Here is a 17,369-nt window from a genome sequence, read left to right as displayed (position 1 = left end):
GACAAAAGCAAAGCTCACTGGCCACCGAGCACAGCGCGCGCGCACACACACACACACACACACACACAAACACACACAAACACACCCACACGTTTGTTATTGCACACTTTGAGGCCTTTGTCCGGCCCCAATCTGATCCAGTTACTGTACCTATCACTGTGGGCCTTCGAGTCCCGCAGTCTGCTGCCAGGGTGGAAGGCCTGGTAGAAAGCCTTGGAGGGGTTCCTGTACCAACCACATTCAGAGAAAACAGGAAGGAGGAGAGGAGAGAGGAGGGGACAGTGGGAGGAGATTAAACCAGTCAAGACAAGAGGCTATAGTGGTGGTGGTGGTGAGTGAGTGGGGAGGGGGTGGGGGGTTAACTTCTCATAAACGGTTTCCTCGAAGTCTTTCCTTCAACTGGGCTCCAACTCTGAGCGAACGGCCTTGTACCCATTAGGATTCTGCGAAAGACTTGGCAGATTCCATGACCACTCGCAAACAATAGAGAGAAGGGTGGGGTGCGGGGGTGGTATGGATGGGAGGAGGGGGGCTTTAAACCTGGCTTATAGTCCAGTAGTTCTGATGCTGCAGCACGTTTGTTCACAGGGGGTTAAAGGTTAACCACTTAAACCCCAGGGTCAACAGTCTGGGGGCAAAACTTTCGCAGAAAATAACCGATGGACATGCTCGTTTGATCGGTTGTTTTCAGCAAAAGCTTTCCCCACAATAGGAAAACAACCTAGTATAGAGCCCTGGGGGACTCCGGTCAACCGTATGGGGTCCAAGTGTTTAAAAGGTTAAAGAGCCTGCCTGAGGCTTGCTTGAGTGTGTTGTTGACATACACATTCCGGGTATATATACTGTATTCACAAACATCGGTATGCTTCCCAGACACGTTCTCTAAGTAACGACAAAATTAAAAACAAACATACTTTACTTGTTTGTTCCCCCCCCCCTCCAAGGGGTCCTTTGAGGGAGTTCGAGGAAGTCCCTGGAAATTATTCAGTTAGGACCCTTGCAGGTCTGTAAGTCCGAGAGTGCAAAAATGCGACCAAATGGACCCTTTATGGGTCGATTTCATTCCGATTGTACATGCTCAAGTTATGGGGATCTGTGGTCCTAATGATGCCTGTTGCCTACCAATGCCTTCAAATTAAAAAGTTTGAGAACCACGGTTAACGGTTATAACTTGTACAACTGCTGCGGTAGTTTGTTGAGGTCTGGAGGACTTGGGGAGGAGAGAGTGTTGAGGTCTGGAGGACTTGGGGAGGAGAGAGTGTTGAGGTCTGGAGGACTTGGGGAGGAGAGTGTTGAGGACTTGGGGAGGAGAGAGTGTTGAGGTCTGGAGGACTTGGGGAGGAGAGAGTGCTCCTACTGTGTTGATGAAGAGCTGGCTGGCTCACATGGTTAACATTAGCCTACCTCCTATAAGCCTGGGCTGACTATGGGGGCCTTGCAGGCCACAAGTACACTGTGTTCTAATGCCAGAGGATATATGTCGGGAAGGGGGATAAATCCTCCGTCCACACACACACGCACACACACATACACACACACACACACACACACACACACTGCATTTGCTCACTTTCTTGCCAACATACAAATTGTGAACACTGCATATGCGCGTACATGTGGTGTGGTAAGCCAACACACACACGCCAAGGAGGTGGATTGCATGTGAACACACACAATGTGAATATTATAACGAAGCCAGGACTCTTTTCCTAGAAATCTCTGGCACAGCCTTCCTTTGTCACATTACCTCATAACCAAACACTCTTATAGGCCCTCCTGTTCCCTCCCTCTGCTTAGCTTTATAGGGGGGGGGGGGGGGGGGGTGCGCGCACACACACACACACACACACACACACACACACACACACACCTATTTATCTGTCTTATGGTTCAGACCTAGCGGGGGGAGAGTTCACTCAGCAGAAGCGAGCTCAGATGACTTGGACACAAGTGCCTCATCTCGAATGAGGTCAGAGCTTAGAAGAGTCATCCTCCCCTGTTTTCGAGTAGCCGTGGCCCCGGCTCTCAATGGCCCTCTTTGTAACGCTAAAACTGTAACGTGTCAATATCCATGTATGAAAGAACCTCTTTGTAAAAACGTACAAAAAAAGACTCGTCAATGTGTTAAGCAGCAAGGGGGAAACGCCATCTCCTCCGATAAACCTGGAAAGGGGGAGTGAGGCGAGGGGAGAAGTGGGCGACATCATGACACGAAGGGCAACCAGCCAACCACACAGATGAGCTAAAAGCTCAAGCATTTTTTGTCTTCCAGGTATGTAAGCAAACAAGACAAGACCAATGGTTGCACATGTTCGGGCCGAACGGAACAATACGCCTGAGCAAACGCAGTGATGACCCCCCCCTCCTGCAAGCAGACCAGAATAAACTTAGAGGCATTCTTGCTTGGTCGATGACACACTGGGTTCCCTTCATCCAGCCGTGTGGGTAATCAGTTTGGTTTCAGAGTGTTGAACCCCTTAATAACTCGACTTGGGCACGTGAAAAGCCACTGGGTTTTTCGAGAGAAATGGAGAGAATGAGGGGTGGGTGGGCGGGGGTGGGGTGGTGACAGAGGTCTCACTCTCAGTGAGACCGAGAGTGAAGAAGGAAAAGTAGGAATGGATGAGAGGGTGGGCTGGGGAGCACAGAGCATAACGGCACACAACATTTGGGAGACGGCGGAGAGAAGATCGATCGACGAACGGAACGAGAAAAGAAATGAAAGAGATATCGTTCGGGCAAGACCAATTTTTCTCAAGAATTCTGTTTAGGTGTGTGACTGTCCAAGCGGTTTGCAAATGATTGATCAGACCCGTGTATTCAGACATCGTCGATAATCATCATATGAACTGACTCATGACAGGATAGCACTGCAGTAGTCCAAAAGTGGGTGAAATTTTGACACATCATCATTTGCACTTTGCAGTTTTAAAAAAGGAGGAAAGAATAGAGATTCGAAAAGCAAGAAAACAGGAAAAACAGTTATGTGAATATGAAGAAAGAGGAAAACAGTATGTCAATATGAAGAAACAGGAAGTCGGTATGTCAATATGAGCAGCAGTGTAACATATATACATAAGGCATAAGCTCACAACGTGTCGGAATACATTGCTTATTTTCAGTTTAGTAAGGGACAAAGTCTTACGGCGAAGCACATCGCTGCTGTGGGGCATAAACCTCTTATTTGCATAATTAAACTTAGTACTTGATCATACTACAGTGTCACACCGCGGAGCAACGTGCTTTGAGCTTGCCATCTGCTACTTTTGAATTCAGTTTTGGAAATACGGTATGAGGTTTCCACTTTCCACCTGACAGAGCCATATCTTTATGTATCAGATATGAATCACATTTCAAACCAACTAGGAATGTGGTTCAAATCCGATTCACAATGTGTATTTTCGTGCCTTTTTTTTTGCTCTTCAGACTTGATCAAACAAATTCAATTCTCATCTGAATAGGCCAAGAATTGGCAGTGTGAACAACATACCCTTACTGGTTCTCAAACCTTTTTACTTTCAAGGACCCCCCAGTTTGATATGCATGTAGACTGCCGTGCACACCCCCATAACTTCCATTTATAAACTCTCAAGACCTGTTGAGGGTCCATTTGGTTTCACTTAAAAACTCTGAGTTAGACGTGTAAGGTTCATTTGGTTCCATTTAAAATATCTCAGATTTACAGACCTGTAGGGTCCATTTGCTTCCCAATCCCAACTATCAATCATTCTGGGGACCCCCTAGAACCCTCCGCCTTAATAGTCATGGGGGGGAGTGGACATGAAAGGCGATCAGCGATGGAGAAAGCGTTGGGAAGAACTGCTGGCTAGGTGGAATGGCAGTGGAGAGAGAGGTCAGAGGGACAGGGCTGAAAGCTCTCTCAGGTGGGGTCTGTGGGGTCCTTGAGGCCCCTCCGGGGTCCCGTGCCCCCATCCATCAGATCAGATCCGACCCAGAGCAGAAGTAGGTCAACAGTGTTTAGATTCCAGCCTGCCCCTGTGGGAGCTTCCTTCAACAAGGTTCTGGGCAGAAGACGGAGGAGAGTGAGCTGAGAGAGACCCCCCACCCCCCAAACCAATAACACACCATCAAATTCCAACATGGCCACAGTGCAAGGGGCCGATACATGCCCCTACAGATGACCGGACGTCCAAACTTTTCTTCTGAAAGGAGGTGTCATTCAGAACTTCTGATGGGCGGTCTCAGAACTCATGCAGCCCCAGATGCCCTGACTCTCCAAAATATAGTAAGCCTGTCGGAACCGCAAGTTTTTCTTTTACGTCGTCTGTAGGAGCATGTATTTTTGGCACTGTAAAATACTTTGGTGTTCATTTAACCCAGAGTGTACAAAAGGACCCATAAGGATCTATTAGAGATGCTCCGATAATCAGCCAGCGATCGGTGATTGGCCATATCGGCCGATATTCACTCTGATCGGTAATTGGATTTGCAACATTTCACAAGATCAGTATCGGTCCCATCGGTATCGGCCGATCATGAGAAAAACAATCTGTGATCGGTATCGGTCCCAAAAAACCTGATCGGTTGCATTTGTACACTCTCAGAGTTACAGACCTGTTAACACAGGCAACGTAGTGTGAAACAGCACTTAAGTGGTTAAACATTTCTGAATATTGTATCAGCTTAATTTAAAGCCTCTGAGACCAGGAAATTCACCCCATACATAATTTTTTTTTTTTTATCATTGAAACTATATCAAAACATAACCGATCGTGGATCTCATGTACATGGCTTTGGTTAGCAGATCTACAGGCTCTCAACATGTCATGCTGTAATGCTTGTGGGCTGACTTGTAGATCAGCTATTTTGTTTTTTTATGAAAAGAATACTTTTAAATAACTTGATAACCCCTACCCAGATGATATCAAGTCTCATATCACGATAGCTCCAAGCTCTGCTTGTGCGGTCATTTAGTCACGCAATACTGGGCGTGGGAGAACTGGAAACCCCCTCGAGTATGACGAAAAAGCAAAATGGCTGCCGTGTGTATTATGGTCAGAGTGCCTAACATGTGGTATGAGTCAAATCAAGGAAACAATGTGTGCCTTAAACTTTAGTTCACAGAATGCGGCTCAAACCGTGATCTTCAAAAAAAGAAGAAAACCTGAGTTTTCAGCAGGAAGTGATGGCCAAAGTATCAGTGACAGGGAGACCTACCTACTAGGGCTGCCGTAATTGTCCAAAAATTGGATTCGGATATTCGTTTTAAAAACCCACGTGGATTCGAGCAATTCGAGCCATTCGGATTTCGGATTTCAATTCGAGCCAATCGGATTTTTTAATAATTATATTTACACCAATACAACCTTAGACATAACATTTAAGATCGCATTGCTGGCGCAACTCTCTCTCTCCGCGCATTGGTGTTGCTGAAAACGAGATGGAACGGAACGCATACATTCTCCCTTCTCCAGTAACATTTTTTTCTTAAATGAGCAATCCTACCACACAGCCTTATCAAAACGAGGCACGGAGGCAGTGTTAATTCTGCTGCATTATTATTATCTGTGGACTGTGGGTCTGCCGCCGACGTTATGAAACTTTTTAGCTGGCTAGCGCCTATGCTCCGCTGTTATGCTCAAATTAGTGACCCTAAAGAATTCTGAGGCAACATGGCTGGAGACGAGGCAGCCAATCAGAACTGCGCTGCGCTGCGCTGTATAGTCTGTGTTTAGGAAATGTGCGAGGCAGCTGATTTATTCTTCAATGTATGCCGTTGTCGGCGTGTCGCATGGCAAATATAACTAATCTACAAGCTCACAAGTCACAACGCTTACCCATGGCACGGAAAACTAATAATAATAATAAATAAAAAAATATTTTTTATTATTATTTTTAATTCGAACCTTAATTTTATATATTCGGTTATTAATTAAAAAAATTGATTCGAATCTATATTCGGATATAGAATATTCGTTGGCAGCACTACTACCTACTGAGTTCCTGTCAGATCTGGATAGATATTGTAGATAAGACACTAGGCCAAGGACAAACAAACTAATGGTTCTCAAAGTGGGTTAGGGTTCCTTGAGCAAAATCTGTACAATCACTTTCACCCAATGTACGTTGGCTATTTGGAAATAGACAATCTACAAGCTCACAATGCATCGTGACGGGTTGTGAGCATAAATCTGGGGGTGCTTGACATGAAAAAGCTTGTACTACTGAAATAAAGCAACCTGCAAACATCACATCACCAAGTCAACTACAGTAAATAGGATATGATAACAAACAAATCTGTTTGATAACAAACAAAGCCTCACATAGGGCTGGGCGATTGTAATGTGTAATATTTCCTGGTTGTAATCACTCAAGCCATATTTTATTCTTTCAAAATTTGCCAGAAATGGTCAAAAGATTGCAGATGGACAAGCTCACAAGACTTTGCATGCAACGGAAATTGCCATCATCGTCACAATATAGATAGATATTGAGGTGTTTGATCAGAGATATCATGTGATATTGCTTTTATCCATATTGCCATATTGTCCTAGCTAGCCCATTGAATCACATCATGTAACAACATGGGTACAGTACATCCCTGGTAAGAAGTACATTTCACACAGGAGAACAAAGAACAAAGACGAAGAAGAAAAGAAAACCCAAACTAAACAAACCGAGGGGAGTCTGTACGCTCCGCTGTCACTCAGCCTGAACAATAGAAGTCTTCCATACGGTAGGCAGGGAGGAAGGCAATGAAAGTGGAAAATATAATGACATACTGGCAGAAGCAGTCGTCCTATAGCAATACACACCTTCCTTTTAAAGTAGCATTAAAAGCTCAGATTTGGGGGTGGATACTGATTAGGTTTTAATAGCTGCACACGCGCAAGAACGCATGCACACAAAGAGTTCAACAGCAGTAGATTACTTACTGGGAATCACATCTGCAGCACCGCTGATATTATACTAACAGGGGGGGGGGGTAAAAACAGACAGACACATTCTGGCTGCAATGTCTCGTGATGTAAACATATAAAACTGGGGAGGAATGTCATGTGGGGTCCCTGTCTGTCCTCCACCCCTGATCACCCCAGTCTCTTCTCTCTCCAGCAAAACAGGATACAGAAGGACACCCCCCCCCCCCCCCAGAGAGGGAATGACCTTTTTGTGTGCACATTTACAGTGTCACACAAATGCATACACACACACACACACACACACACACACACACACACACACAGTTAAGGAAATTTAATATAAGGGCTGCATATGTTGGCAGTCCTGCTCTAAAAACACCACATCGTACTCCTACTTTCCTCAACAAGAAAACGTGCGTGTGTGTGAGTGAGTGAGAGAGAGAGAGAGAGACAGAATGACTGTGACCACGCACACACTCAAGATTGAGCCCTCCTCCGCACCCAGACACACCCTCTTCTCCACATGCGCATACAGTGTTTCAATTCACAGCATCGGTCACTGCCTCCCTTCATCCAAGAGAAGACCCCCTTCTTGTAGAGTCAGATTCCACAACAGCTTGCATAAGTTGTGAGAACAATATGAGTTTCCCATATCGCATAATCAGCTACTGGGATGACAAAGAAAATACTTTAATGAGCCCAATTAAGCTGTAAACTTTTAGAGACCAATGTTTATTTTCTTTTTTCATGCGACAAGGGACAGAAGATAATAAGCAACTGACATTTCAAAATACCAATTATGTCATTGGGAACAAAGTTAAGTTAGCGGCTCAGCAGCATGGGAGGCTGTGGGGATATTGCAAATCAGGACCCCCAAATATTTGACAAGACACTAAGATTGTATTGATAACATATCATTAATGTTAAAAAGGATAAATAACTTAAGGAATACTGTGGATTGATTCATCATTAAAATAAACATGCTCTGGAACAAAATGCACACGGCCCACCCATCTGACCCAAACACGACAGCCGGTCGGCTGACATGTTAAGTGGTCATATGGGTGGGACGTGCTGCTTTCACGATTTTCAAGTGATACCCTGAATTCATAAAAAGTTGGGAACCCACTGAAATAGCCTACTGTACCCCTGCTTCTATTTATTTGTATTCAGTGTGGTAATGAGGTGGGGGGGGGGTGCATTGACGTTAGAGAGTGTGTTGTTCGGAGCCATCTGGGAAGCATTAAGGCTGAAAAAGTATCAAATTCAAAGCATGAGGACATCAGGGCAGACCAACTCCGTCATCAATCTACCATCGCTCTGCAATAATCACTTGCAGGGATTATCGTCGGGGTGTGTGTGTGGGGGGGGGGGGGGGGCTGAGCCAGAGTTTACTGTGAGCTGAGAATGTCAGTTTACAACTCGAGGGATGAGCAAATAAATAAATAAATAAATCTCTCTTCAGATGTGAAGCACTAAAAGAAAGCTTTCCACCACGCTGATGAATAAAACAAAGAACACAGGTAAGCTGCTATACGAGACAGCAGGTGTGAGAGAGGTAGAGCTGCCCTGAGGGAGAGACAGTGACACAAAAAGGGGAGAGCGAGGCAGAGAGACAGGACAGAGAGTGTGAGACAGAATCTCAAGTCAAGCTCAGCGAGTTTCATTCACTCTACAGTCTACGGGCCCCGTACACACTATTGAAACTAAATCACTCTCTGTTCTGGGGGGAGAGGGGGTCTCAGAGCAGCTCGCAATGAATTTCCAATGGCAGTCCATGGGTTTCACAGAGCAGCTCTGCTCCATGGGGGGGGCAGAACACAGCCATGGAACAGAGCTGCTCTGTGAAACCCATGGACTGCCATTGGAAATTAATTGCGAGCTGCTCTGCCCCCCCCCCCCCCCCCCCCCCGCCTCACTCAGCGCTGGACATACTTGTCATTCAACACCATACGTACACGAGGAACCGCCATGCCTCACCTGTCAGTCAAGTGCAGGGGTATTGGTCTACAGAATATACACACACGAAGAGTGACAGTCCGAAGGCGAAGAGAGACACAAGCAGGGCACACAGCCTGTGCTGATGCTACGACAGTGCTGAGAAAAACGACAAAGTGTTCCCCCGCCCCACAGTCATGCCAGTCAAGTTACACAACAATGGCAGTCTGTTGTTTCCATAAGGGTAAGGGTTGTACCGTGTGATTTGTGTTGTTAAAAATGTTCAAAGTCATTCTAACATTTTCAGATTGTTTTCACGATGCGAGTCATGTGACACATTGTGAGTGTGAGCTTGCGAGACTGTCACTTTTTGAATTGTATCAAATAGGATCAAAGTTCCCGCCCATTTTGGGCGGGAACCCATTTTGGTGGCATCATGTCGTGCTTTAGCTATAGAAAAATAGCAGATCTACAAGCTCATAGCGCGCCACCGAGTGGCGCGCTACGAGCTTGTAGGTCTGCTATTTTTGAAAAATCGAAGAGCGACTGACATAGAAGACATTTTTAGAATCTGATCTCAGGTCAGAATGGGTTGAACTGCCCCTAATTTAGCTGGGGGACCCCCTTGGAACCTCCTCTAGGACCCCTGGGGCCCCCAGGACCCCAATTTGACAACCAGCGCCCTAAATGGAATTGTCCACCACGTAACGTTTAGTGTAAGATAATGCTTCGTGACGTGATGACAAACATGCTCGACTGACACGCCCGGTCCACAGGGCCCTTATCTGCAGAGTAGGGGCACATTGGAAAGACCACTGTTCACGGTCAGATAGAGCCCCGGCTGCTGTCGTAAGAGAGTGCTACTCTTATCAGCCTGGGAGAGGGTACTTCTGACCAGTCAGTAGCCAACATAGCACGCAGTACTTTTATTTTGTAATGACTTGTCTCACTGGGTACACAAGTATGTATATATATATATATATATATATATGACCATGCTCTATTTACACGACAGGGTCAAGTCAGGTAGCCCACACTAGAGGCCACCGCAACACACTGAATCCCTTATACCACAAATGTTCTTAGAGAAAATAGGCCAGGCTGGTAACAAATTTACATAAAATCCATATGTGAAACAGACAGACGTGCAATGCGTGCTGTACATGCCATGGGCCCACTCTATATTCTGGTCTATAAAGACTGAATGGAAACCACAAAGAGATTTGAGGCATTTCACTGTTTCCGTTCACAGCTGCCAACCGCTCTGTGCATTGTACCGTGCACGCGCGCAGGAATTGAAAGATGTGTCGCGTTTGAAGAGGAAGCGAATGCAATCGCACCTTTCGACTGCACTGAGGGAGTACAATTAGAACGTCACTTATCATGTGCACTCAAGAGCTTGTGTGTGAAGTGAACTGCACGGCTAGTTGGCAATGACTCACTGTTTTATCAAAGTGACCGGCTGCGTTGGACATTGTAACGTGACTGACTTGAACCGAGTCCAAGATAGATGATAAAGAAGAATTTCATTCATAAATCGTCAGCGATGGTGTACAGTCATCCTTTCACATATTCGCAGGATGGGGCTTGCGCAATCATGTGGGCCTGAAAAAGTAATGAGCAACGGAACTGCAACATTTCAGCCAATCAACAGTTAAATCCAGCCAATCCCCTAAAATCCCCCATAAACACTTTCCTGAGGGGAGCCCAAGGGGGCCAGGAGTGGAAACCATGATATCATTCAAATGTGGCAACACACTCTCAAACAGACTCCACCATGTATGCCATAGAAAGACTTTAAACGGGGCAGCTTATTAAAAGGTCAAGCACATGTTCACTCTGCAGATTACCTAAGGCTAATGGAATGCCATGTTTGCTCGATGCAAAGTAGCAAGAAATGAAAGCAAAGAGGCGTTTACTTTGAAGTTTATAACCAAGGCCATCACTTTTAGAGGGTAGGGTAACTCCAGTGAGAGTTAAAGGAGGAGCTGATAAACTTGTGGCGACGATGACTTGATGAGGCTACAGGAACCAAACTGAAACCAATACAACATGGGTATGCTAAGTTCTAATTCCAAACACCCCTCCACCCACACCACACACAAACAGAATTAACATTATCTTTGGATGTTTGAGCCAGTTGTTTTCTGTGCTGGGGTGAGCCAGGGTGTTTTTCCTGAAACGGGTATACTATGCCCTTCTTTGCACAGACTCAGAGCAACACCAAACATTATATTTCCTTCCTGTGTGTGTGCCCCCTGCTCACTCCCCTTCCCTGTGCTTCTCTGGCTGTCTTCCCCTCCCCGTTTTGCCTGGGCCTGAGCGGAAAGGCCCCCCGTTTGTCTGACCAGCTATACGAGCAAAAACAAAACATTGATAAAGAGGGTTTCATTGTATCTGTTTGGTGGTGGGGGAAGAAAAGCAATCCTGTATTGTCCGTCTCTTTCTCTGCCATCTTCACCTCAAAACAAACTCCAGAGAGAGCCATGCCTGGCACTGTAGTCCAATAAGTCCACACACACAAAGATCCACCCCTCGTGCTCACTGCAACTGGTGGAGTGCGCCTGCCATAACCAGTTTATCCACATCTGCAATACAGTGTATGCCTGAATACCATGTCTATTGCGTTATACGACATCGATGAGACATTGCAATAGAGTAGACAATTATTATTATTATTATATATGAAATCGTTATATGATTGTTATAACTGAAAAGAGAAGATGGATAATAATGTTAAGATTCTGAGCCTCTATAAAAGGCGCTAGAACACTCGCACAGGTGTTTTCAGTTACTCTTACTGATTACATCTCTAGTCAGGTTGACGCTGGGTGGAGCTACGCTATGCTGACAAATTTATGAAGTCACAAAAAACTACGGGCCTAAAACAATGATAACAAATTAAATTGCCTTGCTCTTAGAGGTGCAGCAAAGCTAACAGGAGCTGTCAGTCAAACTTGGTGAATTGTGCAGTCTGGCACACCCACACAGCCATAGAGAAGTAGATGCTTGGGTGTTATGAAGGTATTTACAGTATACCAGAAGGTAATGATTTTCAATACCGTCAGAAATACAGACATTCTTTCTATTAAACTGATCACTGTAACTGATAGCAGAAGAATATTTTGGATGCAAAAAAGTAAATTAATTATTGGCTGGCCATTTCAGCTAATCAGTTAAATACGTCTAGATATGGAATTGTGTGAAAATAATGCCACATATCGTCTCTGTCGGGGGTAAACCTCATATATCAAAAACTGTTACTTTTCAGGATTCAAATTCAAAAATAGCAAATCGGCAAGCTCAAAACTTTTCAAGCTTGTAGAACTGCTACTTTTGATGCTTTTGTGTGGCGCTGTATGATCAAGTGTGTGTGTGTGTGTGTGTGTGTGTGTGTGTGTGTGTGTGTGTGGGGGGGGGGGGGGGGTGGGGGGGGTTGTTAGAATATGGAGATAAGGTTTCTGCCCGACAGCAACGATATTTAACTTTATTTTAAGATTACTTTTTCAACTACAAAAGCAGTTCATTAGTCACCAGTGCACCACCCATACATCTCCGTTTAGCACACTGATGTGTCGTATTGCCACAGCAACAACTACCATCAGCTCTGCCAGCTGAATCTGTGGAAGAAGGGTGTCAATTTCCTATATCTATTCATTATTCGATGAGCCATAAGTATTTAAACTGATAGCAGTGGCTCAGGAGGTAGAGAAGCCGCTTGGGAAAAGGAAGGTTTCACTGACTGAACCCCTAACTGCTCCTGATGAGCAGGTTGGTTGGTACCTTTGCATGGTTTCCTCCACCATCTGTGTCTGAATGTGTGTGAATGAATGCAATTATGCACATTGAAAAGCACTTTGGATAAAAGGTGGTGCTATATAAATGCACCATTTAACCCATTCTGACCTGAGATCAGATTCATACGAGGTTTCCACTGGACACACACTGGTCTGATTAACCCATTCTGACCCGAGATCAGATTCTAAAAATGTCAGTCGCTCTTCGATTTTTCTAAAATAGCAGACCTACAAGCTCGTAGCGCGCCACTCGGTGGCGCGCTATGAGCTTGTAGATCTGCTATTTTCCAATAGCTAAAGCATAACATGATGCTAACACCAAAATGGGTGCCCGGTCAGAATGGGTTAAACCCAGCAATAATAATACATTCACACTAGACACACAGCATTCACTGTAGGCTAGACAAAGTCATACATGCTAAAATAACTTTGTTGTATTTTGTTTGTTTGCTTTACACAAATGCCATCATATACCCCGGTGAAATGTCAGTAAGGTATGAACTTATGTTTAAAGAGATACTTCCCAAGCCAAATGAGGAGTAGTAGTCAGACATACAAACTCTAAACACCTGTATGAGTGACCAGGGCCTTTAATAATGAGAATATTACCTGTCCTCATCCCCGTCGACAGGTATGGATATTCCAAACAGGCTGTTGACGGTTGGTGTGGCAAGCTGCAGGCTTTCAGGGATTAGAGGTCTCATCAGGTCCTTCCCATAGGCGATAGGGGGCTGGGGGCTGGCCAAGCCGTCTAACCTCCTTCCGCTGCCAGCCTCCCCATGTACAAATCCAGCCATGGGGAGGCCCTGCCCCATCAAGCCCCCAAAGGCCAGCATGTTGCTTTGGGGCATCAGAGGCAGAGGGGTGGAGGTTAAGATTGGCATGACTGCACTCGAGGCACTGGACATAGCAGCAGGCATGGTGGTGGGCACACCAGCACTCGCTGCTCCGACAGGCACATTTTGTACGCCGGAAGGCGTGGCGTGGAGGCCATGGGGCTGTCCAGAGGTGACATACTGACCCACAGACATCAGCTGTAATGTAGATCCTCCGACACCTAACATTCCACCACCTATCTGTTGCAGCAGAAGACCCGATGATGTCTGGCCAGGAGGTAAAGTTCCTCCTGAAGCTCCGGCCATTTCTACAACTTGATTCCGTATGGAAGCTGCTGGGGTCATGACCGGTGAAGGGCCCTTTCCCCCTGGCTGTGCCCCTGCAGAGAGGCTGGTTACAGGGGGGGTCTGCACAGCAGGCTGGGGCTGTTGATAGTATTCAGTTTGGTTCATGAGCACACTGGGAAACTGACCAGTCAGATGGTGTGTCGTGGGAACCTGCTGCAGCATTTGCTGCTGCTGTTGAGGAGGGTAAGACACAGGCTGGCCCATGGGGGGCATGCCGGGAGACTTCTGCAGGTGGGCACCACCTTGAGGCAAGCCGTTGTGCCCGATAGGAAGCAGGGTCTGTGCATTGGAGGGTTGGAGACCTACCACTGCAGGCTGTTGCTGCTGTGCTAGAACAGCGGTGGGTTTGCAACTGGAGAAAGCATTCTGCGTGGCTGTCCCACTCCCACCCGGTTTCACAACACTGTAGGTTTGATGCTGGAGTTGCTGCTGCTGCAGCGCATCCACTGACAGCATGCGAGAGGCAGAGAGAGAAGTATCTGCTATGGAGCCCACGCCCTGGCCCGAGTACGTGGCCACTGGGGTTACCACCGAACCTCCTGTCTGGCCCAGTCCGCTGTCCCGGTCTATGCTGGGATCCACTGTGGTGGCACTGGCATGCCTAATGCTATCTACAGTCCTGCTTACTATGGAGCCATCCGAGTCTTTCTCATAAAACTCTGTACAAGTCCATCTGCCCCTCCTGAAGGGCTCTCCGGTACCGTGATCAAGTTTAATGACCCTGAAACGTGAACTGCAACTCACTGTTGTAGATGTGGTGGTAGAGTGAGATGACACACCGGTGGACCCACCACCACCAGCTGTCAGTGCAGGCTGTGGTTGAATGGCCCCAGGCTGAGTGATATGCGCCCCGGGAGCCTGTTGAACACCCTGAGCAGGGCCCAGCACTGCTACTATTCGAAAGGTCCCGTTCGGGTTGCCCGACAACTGACTTGCAGACAACTGACCAACTTGGGGAATGTGCGTCTGTGGCTCCGGCGGCTCCCCAACATTGTTAAAGGTTAGCGCTTCCTCAGACGAACTTCGGTCACACACCGGCTCGTAGTCTGCCCGGGTCACGTCGAATATTTCCGACGAGACGTCCTCGGCCCGGGAATCGTCCGGGTCGTCCAGGCTCTCCGTGTCGTCGGTGGCATTGCTGGCAGCCACCTGGGCCTGTGTCACACTGGTGATCTGAAAACAGCTCTTCTTCTTGGCCGGCATTTTCGACATTTTGACAGGCTTGTTTACAACTCCCGTGCGGCTACGGGCGTCCTTCGTCAAAGCAAAAAAAGATCGGCTTTGAAAAAAATAAAGGTCAGATCGTATTAAACAACAGACTTGAAGCTTATTTCACTTATTTATCCCCTTAACTGTAATCAAGATGAGTCTGCGCCATCCTTCTTCCTCTCGGTCTCCTGTTGCGTTTTACAAGCTCATAACGCCAGACCAAGTCAGTACACTTCTACGGTACACGTAATCCTTTAAAAGATTCGATCCGAAGCTGCTGTCAACCCGGACTTCTGGTCTCCGTCCCCCGGCGTCAGAAGGCCGGTGTCGCAGAGAGTGTGTCCCCCAGCTGCAGGAGCTGCGTGGGGCCCAGTAGCCCTCCACTCCACTCACCCAGCTAGCTGGATGGCTAGCTGCTGCTGCTGGCTGGCTGCAACACTCCCCCTACGTCGGGACAAGTACATAAGACATCTTGCGAAACAAGTTGTTCTTCTCTACCGAGGCCGTTTTCGAGCTCCAAGTTCCCCGGGAGTGACGCTCGTCACGAAGCCAAGTGTGTTAAAAATTCGATATGAAACGTGTGTTTTAAATGACCCACACACTACAGAGAGAAGTGAGATTCTTGAACAGCGACAACCTCCCCTCTCTCTTGACAAGATGGCTATGTGTGTATGTATGCAGCCGCGCTGCATGGTGGGTAGCCTGCGCCACGATATTTGCGTACATGTATATCGAGAATACCCCACCCCCCCCCCCCTCTCAATTTCACATTCAATTCAATGGGGCTTTATTGGCATGGGAAACGTTTGCGTTTACATTGCCAAAGTAAAGCATGAGTTAAAATAGGAAAAGAAAACTAAAGGAACACTGTTATGTACAATTAAACTGTTTTAAAGACAGTTTAAAACCTTGCAGGTAAATCAACTGAAGAATTTTTTTATTTTTTATATCAACTACCGTTATAGTACCGTAATAATTTAATAAACAAATAAAGGCAGATAGATAGATAGATAGATAGATAGATAGATAGATAGATAGATAGATAGATAGATAGATAGATAGATAGATAGATAGATAGATAGATAGATAGATAGATAGATAGTAGACCTAGAATGCCTGTGATCATTTAATTATACTTCGTAAACTTTCATGTATGTAACAACAAGAGCCGTTCTAGGGCTAGATAGATAGATGAGACAGACGCGGACAGACAGACGGACGGACGGATGGACGATGGTTAGATCGTTAAATAATAATAAATAGCCTAATAAAAAACACTGACTTTAACATAATATCTGCACCCGCAGATAAACAGAGTAACAGACACGTGACACACACACACACACACACACGCGCGCACACACTCACACACACGCACACGCTTGTGTGCAATCCCCCTCTCCACTGACCCCTGGGGGTCACAAAATGTATTATTTATGTTGAAATGCAAATCTCTTATTATTCATGTTGAATAGAGTTTGTCTATCAGGAATGCATAGCAAAATAATTTTGAGGCATGAAATCAGTGCCAACTTTCTTTTATAATGCTCAAATTGTCAAATGGTATTGTAATTGGAGGCGGACAACATTTACATATACCGGTTGTCTGACAAAGAATGGCTGACAAAACAATGCAAACTAAAATGAAATAGTTATGTTCATATGGTTTAAGAATACATTTTTGTATGGCAGTGTTTTATTTCTCACCATGCATTCTGGTACTTGATATATTTTTCACCTGAATTGCTCTGGCCTGGGGAATAACAGCCAGCATAGTCTTATGACAGAGCATGCAACCCTTCTGATCACCAGACTGGTTCATATTCCGCATCAATTGGTCACACCAAATCAAATTATTCAAAACACATCGTGAAAGAGCGTAAATAGCCAGTTCCGCAGAAAACATATTGAGGGACATCACATGGAATATTTTGTGGCCTCTCCATGACTGTCTCAGATATGAGTAGGCCTATAAGCCTAGATCTATGGAATCGCATATCTATGGCATAAATACACAAATGAACACAAATTATATTCCTCTTTAAATATTAATGGAACAACAGAAGCCTTCAATATAGGGCCTTCTATATAGGGCTACCACCACAAAGAATCAGACACCGTTTAAAGTATTACCACCAAGTATTACCACTGTATATGATTTTTAAAGGACCAACAAAAGAAGAGAAGATACAGCTATATGGAATGTTCAACATGGATATAAGGTTTCAGAAGAAAAAACATGGAAAACTCTGCCCCTAGTGGTTAATGTAATCATTTTTCATAGTACAGTATTCCTATTATCTTTTGTGAAGCCAATAATAAAAATTAGTATAAGTTGGTATTTTAGCTTTCAAACTATA

The 17,369-nt window shown here is 45.7% G+C and overlaps 1 protein-coding gene across 2 annotated transcripts in view; it reads right to left on the bottom strand.

Moving 5' to 3' along the window:
* Positions 1 to 15,658, bottom strand: part of LOC308325705 (TSC22 domain family protein 2-like) — a 33,274-nt gene extending 17,616 nt beyond the window's left edge. The window contains exons 1-2 of one of the 2 annotated variants that reach the window (XM_080778348.1): positions 13,226 to 15,658; positions 151 to 225 (exon numbers count right to left, since the gene is read on the bottom strand). In XM_080778348.1, the coding sequence (XP_080634474.1) occupies positions 151 to 225; positions 13,226 to 15,012 (1,862 nt within the window). In that variant the 5' untranslated portion in view covers positions 15,013 to 15,658. The remainder of the gene's footprint in view (positions 1 to 150; positions 226 to 13,225) is intronic. The other variant, XM_080778349.1, reaches the window with a different exon arrangement.
* Positions 15,659 to 17,369: the final 1,711 nt, after the last annotated feature.

The sequence above is a fragment of the Protomyctophum bolini genome (assembly GCF_963924005.1).
Source record: "Protomyctophum bolini genome assembly, chromosome: 12".
Taxonomy (NCBI): domain Eukaryota; kingdom Metazoa; phylum Chordata; class Actinopteri; order Myctophiformes; family Myctophidae; genus Protomyctophum; species Protomyctophum bolini.
This window is presented reverse-complemented; position numbering and strand designations above follow the sequence as displayed.